The 18,546-nt window shown below is 39.7% G+C and overlaps 1 protein-coding gene across 8 annotated transcripts in view; it reads right to left on the minus strand.

Annotated features, from left to right (window-relative positions):
* Positions 1-4,061: 4,061 nt before the first annotated feature.
* The window catches only part of CPEB3 (cytoplasmic polyadenylation element binding protein 3), a 75,097-nt gene continuing 60,612 nt past the window's right edge, over positions 4,062-18,546 (minus strand). For all 8 annotated transcript variants that reach the window (XM_082224930.1, XM_082224931.1, XM_082224928.1 and 5 more), the window contains 4 exons: positions 15,308-15,426; positions 12,213-12,327; positions 11,134-11,315; positions 4,062-8,498 (listed from right to left, as the gene is read on the minus strand). In XM_082224930.1, the coding sequence (XP_082081056.1) occupies positions 8,271-8,498; positions 11,134-11,315; positions 12,213-12,327; positions 15,308-15,426 (644 nt within the window). In that variant the 3' untranslated portion in view covers positions 4,062-8,270. The remainder of the gene's footprint in view (positions 8,499-11,133; positions 11,316-12,212; positions 12,328-15,307; positions 15,427-18,546) is intronic.

An 18,546-nucleotide genomic window follows, 5' to 3' on the forward strand; every position in this document is an offset into this window, starting at 1 on the left:
AGTCTGGCCCTCAGACTTCTGCCACCCCCACCCCTCCCTAAAGATTCCCAGAAGCTGGTTGGTTTATTGCACTAGAGTGTTCTAGTGGGGCTCTTTCCCCCCCACTGCTGGAGAATTAGCATTAGTCAGCTTTTATGTACACTTGCTGTCCTGTTGCTGACAAAGCAGGGTTTACAGTGCCTGCCTGCTTTTCCACTTCCCCCTGGCAAGTTGCCACGCAAGCTGTTAAGAGATCTTGGACTGTTCTAGAAAGAGCTTGGCTGAATCTTGGCATTCATGTCACAATCCAAATTTATAGGCAGCCTAAGAGGCTGCTTTAGATGTGGTAATGGAGACATAGAGAGTGTGTGCAGTACTGCTACAGCTAAAGCAGGATTGGGAAGCAGGCTAAAGCAAGGAGAGACGCCAAAACTTGCTGCACTTGGCACTGGAACATCCTAATCTCTCTGATGATCAAATAAATATAGCAGTGATGGGGTAAGATATACCTTTTTGTGGATGGGGGTAGAATACATTTACTTTCCTTCATAATGACAAATGCAAGCTCTAGACTCCCCTGGATCAGGATTGCTACTGATTAATTTACAAGAAGCAATCTGGTGTCAGGCATGGAGTAGGGGACCCTGAGATCCTCTAGGTTGTTGTTGGACACCAAGTCCCATCAGCTTCCATCCACCCGGCCAATAGTCATGGATGATGGGAATTGTAGTCCAGCAGCATTTGTAGGGCCACATGTTCCCTACCTGCATTCTAAGCAACATGTGGAATGCCTCCAAAAGGAGTGATGGGATGACAAAGCAACTTAACAACATTAATGTGAGTAAAGTGATATAAACAAGTGCAAGGAATCCCAGCTTTCAAAAGTGGCTGTGAGCAGAGCAACTTTCGGATCAGTGAGCTTGAGCACAGTGTGCTGGCGAAGTTGGTGTGGGGAGTCGGGGGACAAATTTCAGCTAGATATGAAATACAGCACACAGCTCTGGCCATCTTGGCTCAAAAGGAACACGTTACAGCTGGGAAATACACAGAAAAGAGCAATTGCCGTCTACAATTACCAAAGGTTGGTGGATCTTTTGTACAACGAAAGGCTAAAGAGCTGGGCTTTGTGAATTTATAAAATCATAAGTTGCAGTGAGAGATTGCATCCTCTTGCCAGAACTTGGGTTTATCCACTGAAGGCAGCTGATAGCAGGTTCAGGAAGATAAGAAATAATCATACGTTACACAAAGCAACTGAAACAATGAGATTCTCTAACTCAAGATGTGGCCACAAAATTAGAAATGAACCTGAAGCAGGTTTGAGATGTATGAACTAACCAGTCCTCCCAACTTCTTGTTCTTGCAAAAGTAGATACATGACTCTGCCATTTTACTGGCGAAAAGGTGCTGTGTGGTGTGTTGTGGGTAGGAGGGAGGGGTAGGCCTGACTCTAGTGCTACATTCCCAATCAAATCAGTGGTGATGCTTTGAAGCAGAACTTACTGTGGATTGTCCGCATCATACATTGTTCGGCTCTTAGGAAGCACCGTTTGATAAGTGAACTTTCAGTTAGTTATTGCTTCTATGAAGACATTTGCTGGGTCATTAATTAGCATTCACATATTCTCCTTTAGAATGTAATTGAGGTTGACCCTGTGTTGCTTATTTAACTGGATGTCTCAATCCTTTTTAGTCATGAGAGATAAAGCACAGCTCCATGCTTTAAAAAAAGAAGCAGCAGACTGCCAATTATGAGCCAACTTTTCCCAACAATCACTTAACCACCATTCGGGATTCTAGGCGTGTTTGCTACGTGTCAAAAAGGCAGCTGCGGAGAAGGGTGAGAAGGCGCCGAGGACCGGCAGGGGAAGCAGCCCCCTCCCAGCCACTACTTAAAATTATAGGCGTCTTCCATGCTACTTCACAGCTGTGTTAGCTTAACAAATAAGTCTCACCTAATGCCTACCCCCATCCCTCATGTGAGAGCAGCAAATGAAACTTTCCATGTGAAAGTTCATAACATGTGGGCAAACTTCCCACATGAATCCAAAGCATCATGAAAGGCCTCAATGCACATTACTGCTATCCAATGTGTTTTGACTATACAGTGGTATCTCAGGTTACATACGCTTCAGGTTACAGACACCACTAACCCAGAAAGAGTGCTTCAGGTTAAGAACTTTGCTTCAGGATGAGACCAGAAATTGCACAGTTGCAGTGCGGCGGCAGCAGGAGACCCCATTAGCTAAAGTGGTGCTTCAGGTTAAGAACAGTTTCCGGAATGAATTAAGTACTTAACCCGAGGTACCACTGTACACAATTTTGGCTTTCAGCATAAACCCTGGAACATAACCCCTGCACAGGTTTGGGGCTTACTATATAGTAAAACTGGCATTATGGCTTTAGCAGGATTAAAGAAGTGGCTACCAAGTGCTACACATACCAAGGACAAGTTCCCATTTTGTAAATGATTGCTTGCATCCACCTTTTTCATAAGACTTCTATTAAACTAATTGAACAAACAAAATGACCTTATTAGGTGTATGTGTTTAACTGATTAACCTGAAACATTGACATTTCGTATTAAGTAGACAATCGACTAACAGAACAAGGGGGCAAGAGAATGTACATGCATGTTGTTAAAGCATACAGTGTGTAGGAAGGGTTTCCCCCATGGCTTTCTGTTAAATGTGCAAAGGATGACAAGTGTCAGTACTTCATACAACTAGATTTAATAAGTTATTACAGAAAAAAAAATTGTCCAAACTACAAAGTTGAAGCAGTTGTAAGCAATAGCAGCATTGAGCTCCATGTTTAGTCACAGTACTGCAGTTCCATACAAAGCATTAGTCCAAGCCAAAAAAAGGTAAAAGCCTTTTAGGGTTACTAGCAAAACCAGTCTAAGAGAACATGTAGTAAAAGATATGATACATTTAAAATTAGTTAGTTGAAAAAACAAGTACAGAGATTTTAGCTGTGAACACTCTAAAAGTTATGTCCATTATTTTGACAGCAAAATTACAAATACCTAATACTTTATACCCAAACAGAGCTACATCCAGAAAAAAATAAATAGCAGAAATGATTATCCCGTATTAGCACCCTGGATTTCTATTTGTTGCTAAACGTTATTATTAGGTAAATTTAAAATGTGCAGAATGACATAACAAGCTCCTGATCTGCTACCCTTTCGGGGTATAGAGCAAACCATCAGCATGAATATAAAATACTCTGTGGTAAGACAGAAACACTACAACAGCAGAGATTGAGAAGAAAAGTTTTCTGGTTAAAAAAAAGGTTAAGCTGACATTATACAAACTGGTGTAAAAAGCAACTACATACAAGCCAGGTTTAACAAAAGACTTTTTTATTATTTGTTTTACAAATCTGTGACTAATCTTTCACTCATATCTTGCAAATAGAGATGTCACAATACTGAAATATTAACATGGGGGATTTCCCCCCAGTAAAGCACTATACTTTTTGTACTACTCTAACAAAGATCATGAAATCAGCAAAGTTTATTTGCTAACTGCATATTTGTAATACAATTGTCTTTTAGCCCCTGCCTTCCTAAAAGGCAAGTGTGTAGGCAGAATCTAAGAACACACTTTGTACCACTTTGCAGGAAATTTAGAAATTTCTCCTCCACTTCTATTTTACTTGCACAATTTGTGTACATCCCAACCAGTAGTAGTACCTAATTATAGAGTCTAAATTTTACTATTTTATTTTTTCCCTATACATTTCTTACAAAAAGGACACAATGGGCCAACTCTAGACATTTCTACAAGAGATCAATAAATTACCCCCCTTAGGTAGAAGCCAGCGTGAGAATAGATCAAATCTGGCAACTGATCTATCTAGGGATGGCCATTGGATGTTCTGTTTATATAACACCAGTTTGGTTTGCAGGATCAGAAGGGGTGGATAATAGTACCTCTAGCATCAGCACAAAAAAATCTGCCAGGATAACAGCAAAAAGGTAAGGATTAGATAGGCAAAGGGTGGTGGTGATGAACTACATAAAGTGAAGCAGTGTTTTGATAGCAGCAACAGACGTTGCACTTGTGATATATATATATATTTTAAGGGCCAACACAAAGGGATAAATATACAAGAAGCTCAAAAAAGTGCTCAGATATATAGTAATAACGGTTGCTACACATGCATTACTTAGCACTAACTATGTCATAAATTACACTGTATGGTAATTGCACTGTAACATTATGCAGATACTATACAACTTCCTCCATTTGTTCTGGGTTGCCACTTAAAGAAGTGCATGAATAATGCAGCATGAGGGGCGAGTGGAATAAATAAGATAATGGCAGATCACACTGAAGCATGTTGGGAGAGATTTAAAATAACAGTCCAAAAGAGACCATAAAGAGTATTGGCGGGGGAGGGGACGGGGGGGGGACAGGCAGGGAATTGACCGAGCATTAATGCTGTGTAGTCTCCATTTGTTTTTTCGGCACTTGCAGGAATGCTGACTGGGCCTATGCTAATGGGGGGGGGGGAGCAAATTTGCATTACACTAAACAGCCATGGCTGTAAGCCTGTTATTTTTGTAGACTGGAGTTAATTACAACAGCAATAGTGTTTTATCAGCATTGGTGTTGTATAAATCTAGACAGCGAACTGGTACTGTGACATCCCTAATATCTTCCTAAATCATTCTGACAAAGGAAAAAAAGGCTTCTCAAAAATATCACATCATTTTCCTGCTTCATTCTGTAATTTTATTGCCCAATTATTCATTACAGTTTTTCAATCATTTTACATATCCAACCATTTTCACACCATTGTAAACCACAACAGCGAGTTAATACATAAAGCTTTGCATTTCAAAAAACTAGACACTTTTAGTAACAATATTACAAAGGTTTTTTCTTAGCTTCAAAAATAACTGAAAATGAAAAAAATAAACTTTTAAAGAATTAGCATCATAAAATTAATTTATTCCAAGTAAAAATACAAAATAATATTAATGACATTGACCAGATATGAAAGTCTCTCCCAGAAACAACTATATTAATGGTTGAGAAAGCACTCCTTAAAGAAAATCTGAAATAAAAATGAAAAATATGTCAATGTTTAAATTTCTCTTAGCAAAAAATCTTTCTAAAAATAACAATGAAAATTTGTCTCAGTACAAAGGCTACATTACTATTGAAAAAATACCAGCATGAAGAAAAGGTACATATTTGACAGTAGAAAAATGATCTTAGTGAATCACAATGTCTAAAGTTTGCAATGAAAATAAATCTGCAATAAAGATTTATGCCTTTTTTCTTTTCTTTTTTCTTTTTTTTTATACAAACAGTACAAACAGTATTGCACATAACAACAAATAGTCGAGGTTAAGTTGCCTTCAAAAAAAATCGACTAGTTCAAGTCTCACATCAAGAGAAGGCCACAAGAGGACCTGTTGTACCCAGGGACTTCTTAGTCAAGTTGCAGTTCAGAACACCTTATTTTAAAAAATAACTTCTTTTCTTGAAGGACGCTCTCATAATAATATAACATATTAACAACTTAGGGGGCACATTCATTTACAAAACAAAAAGGGACCATGTTATAATTTAATAAACTAAAAAAGTATCTTTAAAAAAATACAAACAGAAGAACTCTCACAATTCTGGTCAGTCGTGCATAATTGCTTGATTATAAATATACAAATTAAGGGAAAAAATATTTTTTCACCTTCTATTCACAACTTCCAGCACCAAATGCAGTTTTTTTACACCTTTCGTTGCTGTGTTTTTGTTTTCATGTTATTACTTATATAACTTCCAGCATCTCTTTTTCTCTTTCCCTCCTTTCTTTCCAGGGTGTTTGTACAATGAGAGAGGGATATTTCTTCAAAACTGTGTATTATTATTTCACATAATTAGGTAGACTTCTGTAGATTAGCTATGATCTTCAATATTACAGTTATAAAGCTCTAACTTCTTCATTTTCAAAAACGCAAATAAGCATGAAAAAAATAAAGTTACCCATCTGTTAAATCATTTCCTCGCAGAATTAAATTAATATATATTTTTTCTGAATAAACTTACTTAGAAAATATTTTCTTTCCTATATTTCAAAATTGAGGTATTGCAAAAGATCATGTCAGTCAGAAAGCATGCCTTTTTCTTTTAAAAAAGAATAATCTGCCAACTATTGAAAACTGTCTAGATACAAAAAGTAGTGCATAACAAATCTTGTATAGATGAAAAGAAAAGAAAACCCCAAACAGAAGAAAAAAGACAGCTGGGCTGGATAAAGCAATATCACAAAAATGCCCAGAGGAAAACGTGAAGGGATACTACGAATGGTTTTGTTTTGTTTTTAAACCAGTAAAAAACTATTTTTCTAAACACAAAGTTTCTTTCAGAGCCAGTAATTGCAACTAAACATTGAAAGAAAAACGTACAAAATTAGACATTAACAAGGCCATCACAACACACAAAATCCGTAACATTTAAATCTACTATGCGGTGCCAGATCCAGTCAGATTGTCCCCAGAACTCCCAGGGGGTGGGGTGGAGAAGGGAACTCACAAAAAATGCAGAAGAATAGTGTACACGTCCTCACTTTCTTATAGTTCGCACACTAATGTGTGCTTATGTGTTTGTCTTGCACGCCCAGAATACATGCTAAAAAAATGTCCACTGTTATAAAGTAGATCTCAAATATATTCAAGCTTCACAGGATACATCCAGGGTTCAAGAAATTAAATGTCACACCCAGAGAGTAGACATCTTGCAAGTTAACTTTTGTATGCAGACATTTCTTTAGCACCACTTCCCCCCACCTTTCATAAAATGTGCCTAGTTTATCAGCCTATTAGTGAAGTTAGTAGTGTACATACGCTGCCATGAGCTCTTTGGTTTTCTGGACAAGGGCTGCAGCTACATAAATGGTGCAAGCATTTATGAGATTGGAATTAAAGAGCTCATAATTCATTTTGTGAGTGTGCATATGTATCCGTATCTTTCAGAAGTGATTGAACGTTAGATATAGAGGCTTAAACAGTTAAGTTTGATCACAGTACTAGACATAATCACTTTTACTATATAAAATAAATTGCACAATATATAACAGAGCACCGCAAAGTACTTCGTCTATCATTCAGAAATTTGTTTTAAGGATATTCTACATCTAGTTTTTTAAAAAAATATTTGTTGTAATATAGGTCATACTGCAAAGGGCTGATCCTAATTTCAGAAGCATTTACATTTACTGAGGCATGCCTTCCTCCAGTCAGTAATTTGTGTCTGGTGTGCTAAGTCTGTGTGTTGGTTTTGTTTTGTTTTTAATAACAAGTACTTTGTAGTCTATATAAATCCTTAATTGGTGCTTTGTGGGCAGATTTTCGTATGAGACATATATAAAAAAAATTTATTGCATGCAGCAACCTGATTTAAGTAAACATGCAGTCAAAACTATTGACCTTCCTTGGAAGCTATACAGATCTCCTTTCAGCAGCCATCACGGTTTTAAATCATATAATCATCTTTTAAACTGATAGATACCCTAGCTTGAATAGAGTATTGTGGTATTAGTAATACCATCTTAATAGCAGCAAAAGCTATTGCAGCATACATTTACATAACACTAAAAGACCTAACCAAATAGGAAACCCTCAGCAAAACAAAAAGGGGTGGAGGTGGAGAAAATGTGATCCAGCTTATGAGGTATCAACCTTACCAGTAAAAATGGAGAGCAACTAAAGGCTTTTCAGGGTTATTCCTAGTCTAAATGACCCAAACTAATGATTGCTGAATATCCATTTTAAGTTTTTGCTACATCTGCCACCTACCTACTTGTGAGTGTTACCTTTGGTAAGTCATCTGCTAGGGGCAAGTCTATAAGTTTCTGAAAATAAGTGCATGCTCCAGTTTTAAAATAAAATTATAATTTTAAAAGTCTTTCTCACATACACACCAACTCAGTAAAGGCTGATGAGAATGGCAGTCTACTTATTGTCAGACATGACAAGTCTCGTGTAAGAAATTAAGGTACCAAGCAGATGTTTGTGTGAATCAAAGTGCAAAATCAGTATAGTTACACTCTGCTAGGCTTGTATTATACTGGACACAGAGTTCAGTAATGTGACTGTAAATAATCATAATCATCATCATAATAATAGTAATCGTAATAAAAAGACCCATCTCTTCATTAAAGTAAAGGATGAATGCACAGATTTCCAGAACACTAAAGCCCTGAGGCAGCACTCTCTTCTCCCTTCAGTTTCTTCAGTTCCAGTACTTCTTTGCTGCTGGATTTAGGCCCAGACTTCAGCTCCAACGGAACGGAACGTGGCGTGGCCGATCCCCCCCTTCCTTCACGAGTGGTTTGTGGAACTCTCGCCCAGCACGAGAGTGAATGCTGGCCCAACAGTATTCACAGTAATACTGCAAGCAGGTAACATTGGCACAGAAAAATGGAGCAAATTTTCCACCACAGCGAGTGCCCTGGCATTCATCACACATCTGATCATCAAGCACATATGGCTTCACTTCCACCTACAGAAGGGGAGGAGAAACACAAAATAACTCAAAATAAAAAGAAGGCTCTGTGAATTCATCTCATTCATCTGAACGCAGGACAACCTGTATAGTGTATAAATTTGCCAGTAACAACACACTCTACTTAGCTTTTCAGTATCAGAGACAATGTGGTGCTTCTGGCTGCTACAGTTTGTCACATCACAGAAGTGCATGGATTTAGAAAGTGATCTGTCAGAGCTCCCACCATTGTACATTACCATCATGGGTGTCCACAGGAGTCTTTCTGGGGTGGGGCAAAGTAAACTTAAAGATGGGAATCAGGACTAGAGGGGGGACAACTGCCACCTCCACATGGACACTCATATTGCAAGACAAGCCTCAGGCAAGAGCAGCAAGAATGGGTCCTCGTTTCATTACTATTACATTAACCTTCCAGGTTAATAGTATCAAAATTCTCAGTTCCATTTTTAGATAGAGCAAGTCTACCCAGAAACCTTACAAAAACTAACCCTCGTGGAGACTGCGGGAGGAGGAAGGAAATAGAAGTCACTGACAATGTCAGTCATCAACGACCTAAGGAATCTGCTATGCTTCAAAGCATTTGCTGGAACTTCCATTTGCATCATTACGTAACCCGTGAATGAGCCTTCATATATCAGCATAAAAGTCTAATGTTTTCAAAATCTGCTCTTTTAAATCCTTTTGACGTATTAACAACATTGCTATTACAATAGCAAATGTTTAGGATCTCCTTTATATTAAGATCAAGTTTAAAGTACTAGACAGTGCCACTGACCTAAACATAGAGCTTCAAGCCCAATAAAACAACCACATTAAAACATTAACTTGTCATGATCACTGGAAAAAGTGATCAGAATAGAAAAGGCCTTGTCTTTCTTGTCCTGTCCCATTTTTCTTTTCATAACATTAGATGCTATTGCCAAAATAAGTCTTTAATGATTCAGTGTCAAGGTAATTATATTCTGAGCTCAGCATTTGAGACAAAGCGACAGCATGACTCAGGATTAACACTGATGGTTCCAGTCATGCAAGAATTTATGGCTTTATAGATTAAGCCCTATCAGATTTATCACACTTAAAAATTGTAAATCTGTAAGAATATGAGTCAGCCAAAGTTAAGCATACTTGTATCTTTCTGGTTTCAATGGAACATGCTTACATACTTCTCATTAAAATCTATGTGGGGTGTTTTTCTTTCTAAGTAAAGTCTAGAGAGTTTGCTCTCTCCTGGGTGGGGTGGCAGTGCCATTTGGATATTCAATGAGAGCTTTAAAAATATATAATCTTTAGATTTTTTTCACATACCCTATTTTATTTCATTAAAAATACATTTCTATGTAAATAAGGTCAAGCCTGTACAAAAATACCGTATTTTTCGCCCCATAGGACACACTTTTCCCCCTCCAAAAATGAAGGGGAAATGTGTGTGCGTCCTATGGGGCGAATGCAGATTTTCGCTGAAGCCTGGAGAGCCAAAGGCATCGGTGCGCACCGACCCCTCTGCTCTCCAGGCTTCAGGAAGCTATCCACAAGCCTTGCAAGCCCGGCGGGAGTTCCCGGGCGCGCGAGGCTTGGGGCGGCAGCCTGCAGCCCGAAGCACGGGGAACCCTCCGGAGGACTCCCCGTGCTTCGGGCAGGTGTCCGCAAGCCTTGTGCGCCCGGCAGGAGGTCCCGCCGGGCGCGAGGTTTGGGGCGGCAGCCTGCCGCCCGAAGCACAGGGAGCCCTCTGGAGGGCACCCCATGCTTCGGGCGGGTGTCCGCAAGTCTTGCGCGCCCGGCAGGAGGTCCCGCCGGGCGCACGAGGCTTGGGGTGGCAGCCTGCAGCCCGAAGCACAGGGAGCCCTCCAGAGGGCTCCCCGTGCTTCGGACGGGTGTCCGCAAGGCTTGGGGGCAGCAGCCGCGGCTGGGGGGGGGAATTTTTTTTATTCATTCCCCCCCCAAAAAAACCGAGGTGCGTCCTATGGGCCGGTGCGCCCTATAGGACGAAAAATACGGTATGTGTGCCATTTTCACAACAATTTTTGTTAAAATCATACCAACAGCAGCAGTTTTTACTGTGGGATGAATTAAGACTATGAAGGAAATCAATTTCAAAGGAAAGGGTATTGTTGCTTTGACCTCACATATTTTTGAATTTCTGCACCTTCCCACATTTAACCACAGTCCTTTTGCCCAACTACTTTCTAGTGTATTTTCCAGCCCAACTGTTATATCCAAAAGTATATTACAGAAAAAAGTAACAAGGAAATTGTACTATGTCTTCACTTATGGAGACAATATTGATTTTGCACACTGTTATTGAAACCCATTTGAGATTGGAAAGAATTTACATTTTAAAATCTAGCAAACACTAAATTTTGGCCATTAAAGCAGTGATCAATCACAAACTCATGGTAGGGCTCGTAGCACTGCTGTGGAGGTCATGCATTACATGAAGAAGGTTCCATGGTATCTCCAGTTAAAAGATCTCCTCAAGTAGGTCTTGTAAAGGCCACAGCCCAAGATTCTTGAGAGTAAATTTTAGTCGGAAGAGACGGTGGTGGATAAGATGGGCAAATGATGTGAGCCCACTTAAGATGCCTGCATAATTTGTCAGCCATGTCAATCAGTCATATGGCATTTTGCTTACCCGTTTATCAATGTCATTGTGTTGGAGCTGGACAAAGCGAGCACTTATAGCAGCAATATAGCTCTGCTGATTGGAGAAAGCCACTCTACCAGCACCTTTTGGGTATTTCAGCTCTGGGTCCGTATCAATGCCAGCATAGCAGACTCCTCCATACAAACGATCCATAATCATTGCTAGTTCAACTGTAAAAGAATATTAAACTATAAAAGACCTATACATTCATTCAACTTCCAGTAGCTAATTTGTGACTTGTTGTTGTTTAGTCGTGTCCGACTCTTGGTGACTTCCATGGACCAGAGCACGCCAGGCACTCCTGTCTTCCACTGCCTCCCACAAATTTGTGACTAGTCTACATACAGTGGTGCCCCGCAAGACGATTGCCTTGCAAGACGAAAAACTCGCTAGACGAAAGGGTTTTTCAGTTTTTGCGTTGCTTCGCTAGACGAATTTCCCTATGGGCTTGCTTTGCAAGACGAAAACGTCTTGCGCTTTTTAAAAAAAGCCGCTTGAAGAGGCGCAGTTGCGACAGACCGTGCTTCGCAAGACGAAAAGATCGCAAGACGAAAAGACTCGCGGAACGAATTAATTTCGTCTTGCGAGGCACCATTGTATATAAAAAAAAAAATTCTTGATAGTTATAGCCCCAAGTAATCTAAAACAGGAAATGGAAATGATTGACTGTGTAAAAGACAAAAATCCTAAAAAAGCAAACAAAGTCAAAAGCAACAGAAAACAAACTTTATAAACCAAGACAAACGGAATACCAGAAATGTAAACAAGTTCTTATCAGTTACCTATCTATGACAGTCAACTGATTACGCTTTTAAAATGAATTGTTTTATATTTCACTGTTTAAAATGCAGAGCAGTCAGTATCTCAATGCAAGTGGTTTTTCAAGACTGAAATAATACTGTATAGTATGTAGTTTGTTCCTTAATCTTGCTGCTTAAGGGGGAAAAACCATATTGAAGTCCTTGCCAATTTGAAATATAATGAAAAGCTCTACAGACTATTACTGCATCATTCTTTGAACGTTTTGTTGGTCGTGGTTTTGGCAACCATTAAACATATTCACTCACCAGCTCTGAGGGGTCGTGGGACTCCTCCAACAAAAATAGTTTTTCTGGGGTCTAAAGGTTGAGAGCCATCCATTACAAAGTCACTGTCACTTAAGTTCCAAGGTCGAATTTGCACCTGAAAAAGCCAAAAGATTAGCTTCATTTTAAACTTCTATTTTGAAAGCAACAAAAGTCAAGGAACAACTTTTTATCCTTTCCCATTTCTAATAGCAGTATAACCAAAGTTAATTCCAAATAAATACAAACCAATGAAGATGGGATGTTCTAGAATTTATCAGAAGAGTTATGCTGCACTGAAGCACCATCATAAAATAATAATAATAATAATAATAATAATAATAATAATAATAATAATTTGTACCCCGCCCATCTGGCTGGGTTTCCCCAGCCACTCTGGGCGGCTTCCATAGAAACCAAAAAAACACTAAAATATCATACATTAAAAACTTCCCTGAACAGGGCTGCCTTAAGATGTCTTCTGAATGTCAGGTAGTTGTTTATCGTTTTGACATCTGATGGGAGGGCGTTCCACAGGGCGGGCGCCACTACCGAAAAGGCCCTCTGCCTGGTTCCCTGTAGCTTTGCTTCTCGCAATGAGGGAACCGCCAGAAGGCCCTCGGCGCTGGACCTCAGCGTCCGGGCAGAACGATGGGGGTGGAGACGCTCCTTCAGGTATACTGGGCCAAGGCCGTTTAGGGCTTTAAAGGTCAACACCAGCACTTTGAATTGTGCTCGGAAACGTACTGGAAGCCAATGTAGGTCTTTCAAGACCGGTGTTATGTGGTCTCGGCGGCTGCCCCCAGTCACCAGTCACCAGTGTAGCTGCCGCATTCTGGATTAGCTGTAGTTTCCGAGTCACCTTCAAAGGTAGCCCCATGTAGAGCGCATTGCAGTAGTCCAAGCGGGAGATAACTAGAACATGCACCACTCTGGCGAGACAGTCCACGGGCAGGTAGGGTCTCAGCCTGCGTACCAGGTGGAGTTGGTAAAAGCATCAACTTATGCAGCTATGCAAAAAGAATGCAGGCAGCAGGCTTGCCCCTAACCAATGCTGTATCTCCTTGGTGCTCACTACCAGCTTTGTCTATCAAACTGGCCAATTAATTTTGCAGGTACAAAGTAAGCTAGAAAACCTCCATTAGGATTCCCAAATACATCATCCAGATTTCAAGTATGTTCAGATATTCCCAAACACTGGTTGTCTTACATATGACAGCTAAACCGACCAAAAATAAGATAAAAAGCATGGTATCCAGTCAACTCTTGGGTTCCATCCAGGCATAGCAAATCATGCTACCGGTAATTTGACTTGCCAGCAAAAAGCATTGTGTAAACTTAAAATCAGGGTGTTCATCACTGAATGGAACATTGTATTAGTAAACTGGTGAGCAGCACATACAGAGCTTCTTGCAGAAATAAAATATAAGAACAAGATATGTACATGTTACAGATCAAAATAAAAAAAATTCCTTCCAGTAGCACCTTAAAGACCAACTAAGTTAGTTCTTGGTATGAGCTTTCGTGTGCATGCACACTTCTTCAGATACTTGAAGAAGTGTGCATGCACACGAAAGCTCATACCAAGAACTAACTTAGTTGGTCTTTAAGATACTTGAAGAAGTGTGCATGCACACGAAAGCTCATACCAAGAACTAACTTAGTTGGTCTTTAAGGTGCTACTGGAAGGAAATTTTTTTGATTTTAAGATATGTACATGTTATTTTAACAATGCTGCCTAAGAAAGTATTTGCTTCGTACATAAAAATCTAGTCTGCTCACTCATATCTCTTATAAATTAATAAAAGGAAATCATTTCATGCAAAAAGTCTCAGTTGTATTTCTTCCATAATGAGTATAAATTCAGTTAAATGCAACATATACAGTCTCTGAATTTAATATTAATTATGGCAATTTACTATTTTATTTACTGCCTCTAGAAATAAGGTTGAGCAATATTTTTTCACATAAATCTACAGCATTTCCTCCTATTTGCTTCTTTTAATACACAATTACACAGTAGAATACAGGCCAAGATTCATTTAATAAGCATTTCATACATTCTGAAAACTGAAGAAAAGGTGGTTGGTAGAGAACTTAATTCCTTTGCTTAGGCTAAGAGGATTGCCCAAACCGAAAGCATTTACTCTGTCCATTTAAGAAGCCAGATGGCTGAATTTGGGACAAAGTCTTTGAATTGTTTTGAACCAAGCAATCAACAAAAAAGTCATTTTCATAAGCCTTACAAAGCCATGTGAACTTGGAGAAGGTGTTTATAATATCTGAATTTGTCACATCTATGCATTTTTTATAGAGTCAGAATTTTGTCAAGTCAGTTTGTCCAGGTTCAGATACAAATAACCATGGCTTTTTAAAAATGGAAGCAAAAGTCTCACTGTGGTCATACTTATGGGGGGGCGTGGCAGGAGCACACACAAACCAAAAGCCTGTTCACTAATATTAGACTATATATTAAGACTGATTGAGGCTATTAAGAAGAAAAATCAGCTCATGTTTTTTACCTATACACTGCCTTACACCATGACATATCATTCACTTGTGATATTTTACTTCAATGCAGTACTGCTAGATTGCCTTCAACTATACAGAATTCAGTACTGTTATGTCTGCAGCAATGGAACTTAAGCAAAATAAGGTTAATCGTTATTTGCAAGCTGAAACATCCCATACACAAACTGACTCACAACTCAGTTGAAAGAGCACATAATTTTACATTGCAGTATCTACATTTCAAATGAAAGGAGCTAACCGGCACATGGAAAGGGATGCACATAAAGAGTACATTAACACGCGTGATAAAGCTGCTTTGTGTGCTCACTAGAGCTCTCGTACATGGATCAGTTTGTTGGACCAGGGCATTAATCTATTATACAATCTCAAAGGAAAGACTTTTGAATGCTAAATTGTTCTGACATTTACTGAAGTTTAACATGGTCAATATATGCTAAAGCAATATGCCAGTATAACAGTCAAAATAACAGAACAGAGACAGCCATTTTTGCACAACAGTAGTTGACTTTCAGCTATACACACACACACACACACATTTTAAAAAGGTAGTATGTTGATTTACTTACTGGTTTGTCCTTGATAGTGGGACTTGATACACATAGATAAAGTTTCCCATCCTCTTCCAGACAGGCATCTATTAGAGCTTGCACAGAGCTTTCTTCCTGGAATAGCAGAAAGGCATAACCTTGGAAGAGAACAAAATTACAAAACAGGAATAGAGTCAGAAAATACAAATTATTGTGGAAAAGCAATACATTTAAATACACAAATATTAAAATTAAAACATGGCATGGATTCCGTATGACAGATGTGCCGTGGACACAGTTGATTCAAGGCACAATGTTGTTGTGGAAACAAGGCATATACAAATACTCCAGACCTGAACAGGGTCAATTGTTTTGTTTATACCTGACCTCCTAAAGCATTATTTGCATGAAGGCTTAGGATGGGGTTTAATGATTGCTGTACTTGCATAAATTCACAAGCAGAAATGTTATGTTGGGGCATAAGTAAAGTGGGCCTGATAACTGTAGAAAGAAATTGTGTGTGTGTGTGTGTGTGTGCGTGCGCACGCGCGCACACACACACAGCAGATGCCCCTGCTCATTTTACTGGCCATAACCCTTCCACCACCCCTCTTGCTCAACTGCCACAGGCCCCACGCACTCGCCCATGCTACTGCACCTCTCCTCCCGCTCAACCCACTCGCTGCTGCACAACCAGCTTGCTTGCCCACTCTGCCCTCCACTCGTTTACTCTCCTCACCATCTCCGAATATAACTTACTTGAATACAGCCCTTAAGAAATGTAGAAAACTTTTTTTAAAAAATTAGTTACAATTAGCATAAATGGTCATTGCTCTAGAGTCAGGCATATTTTTTAACTTTATAATTGTATGCTTTGAACACTAATAAAATTGTACTTCAAAATCCAAGGATGAAATGAAAAGTCAAAGAAGCTGATTTAAGAATACGAACCCAGAGGTACTTAAAAAAAAATCTGCAGAGTTTCATTTAAAGCGTGGCTGTGCTGTGACTTGCTTTCCAAAAACATCAAAGGCATTAGCGCTAAAGAAATTGCAAAATAGAAGAGTCTAATCTTACTTTAGCTACTGCAGAAGAGTGATATTGCATATTAGGCTATGAAGCTAGTTTCTTTAGGCAGTGGCAATGTACTGCAGTGCCAGCTGACTCATTCAACCAAGGAAATGGTGCATAAACATTTCAGATGAGGTAGAAAAAATAGTTTTACAGCTTGATTCCTATGTAGTGCCCTCCTGTCACAAAGCCACAGGAAAATTGCCACATAAAAGACATTATTCCTTGTTGCTATTGGACTTCTTTGTATTAAAGCTTTAAACTAATTTATGCAGCAGCAGCATCTCTGCATCACAAATACAGAAGCACACTGTAAAGAATGAAAGTTAATCTATAAAAGGACGAATCAACATAGAGAGAGCATAATTATTGCTAGGGATAAAGAAAATCTATTTTGCCTTAACACTCCATTGAAAACATGCAAGAAATTTGTGTCAACTGATCCATTTTCAATGAGCTTTGAAGAGCTGCCCCCAACAGAACCGGGGTCAGGGTAAAAGAGTTTCCTGTCCAGGACTGGCAGGACTCTGACAAGTGTGCACTGGGGGAAGGGGGGCTGGAGTCTGACTCAGAGAGGCGGTCAATGACATGTGCGGTACTGCACAGACCAGGAGACAAGAGTTGAAAGCAGGGGACTTTTCAGAGCTGGAGGGTGGAGCACAGGATGTGTTGGAAGAAGAGGAAGAAAAGGCAGGTCAGATAAGTGAAGGACTAGGTGCTTCCCCACCCTCTCCTGCACCACTGTCTCTCAGGAGGGGACTGAAAAGGGATTAGGAGAGGAAACTTCCACACTGCTGTAGCCTCTGTCATGCAGCCCATCAGGGAAGGTAGATAAACTGGTAGAGGGGGAATGGTCTGCTGTTGTGGCAGCTGCTCCATAGAGTGTGTAGGTATCCAGAGCTGTAGAAGCTGTAGAACAGGGGATTAACCTCTGATGCTCAGAAAAAGCCATTTATTACACCAGGAGACTGAGAAGTTGTCAGCTCCTGGGAACTCGGATGGCCAGATTGAACCCAACATTGAGGGACCTACCAATCAGGTGTTGTGGCTGACCAATCTTACCCACCCACAACACAGGTGGTCGGTCTCCAGGTCTCACCGCAACATGTGCCCTCTTTTAGGGAGGATATAATTTATAGTAAGGTTTTGCAACTCTAAATTAATTGTTTAGTGGTCATGGTTTGCATCATTATTTGGGGGAAAATATGAAGTTTCAATACAAAACTTATTTTAAGTCAGTGCTTTAAATAAGCCATTTTTCTTGTTGATTTAAATCATTAATTTGAGTTGCCTTGATTTAAATCCAGTGCTTTTTTCTGGGGGGATGCAGGGGTACGCATAACCCTAAACATTTTGTGAATCTAAGTCCGGCCTCATTGAGGGGCAGTATTTCAATATGAGTAGGAAAATGAGAGTACCCCTAAACATTTTTAAAGAAAAAAACCCTGTTTAAATCAGTGCACCCAGCATTACAAACAACTGTTATGGTTTGGTTATTCTTGGCAGGCCACTACATCTTTTTACGTAGAAATATCAATACACGCATATTCATATTACTGTTTTGATTACATTTTTCTCCTTAGTTTTATAAGGCAGCTCTTCTTTCAAAAAAAATCACATCAACTTTAAAGCATCAGACTAAACTGCTAGTACAGGCCATAACAATTTGCAACAAAATGTAGACTAGGTAAAGGTAAAGGGACCCCTAACCATTAGATCCAGTCGTGACCGACTCTGGGGTTGCGGCGCTCATCTTGCTTTATTGGCCGAGGGAGTCGGCGGTTGTCCGCAGACAGCTTCCGGGTCATGTGGCCAGCATGACTAAGCCGCTTCTGGCGAACCAGAGCAGCGCACAGAAACGCCGTTTACCTTCCCGCCGGAGCGGTACCTATTAATCTACTTGCACTTTGACGTGCTTTCGAACTGCTAGGTTGGCAGGAGGTGGGACTGAGCAACGGGAGCTCACCCCATCGTGGGGATTCGAACCACCAACCTTCTGATCAGCAGGTCCTAGGCTCTGTGGTTTAACCCACAGCGCCACCCACGTCCCTTAAAAATGTAGACTAGGGACATACTAAAAAGTTCAGGTCCTATATTCAATTTTAAAATGGTATTTGTCAAAGTCAAATGAATGAGAAAACAAGAACAAAGATTTCAATGAGGCAAGGATGAACAGTGTTACAATTAAGATAGTATGTAGTCTTTCA

This window comes from Podarcis vaucheri (assembly GCF_965113315.1).
Source record: "Podarcis vaucheri genome assembly, chromosome: 5".
In the NCBI taxonomy this organism is placed as follows: Eukaryota; Metazoa; Chordata; class Lepidosauria; order Squamata; family Lacertidae; genus Podarcis; species Podarcis vaucheri.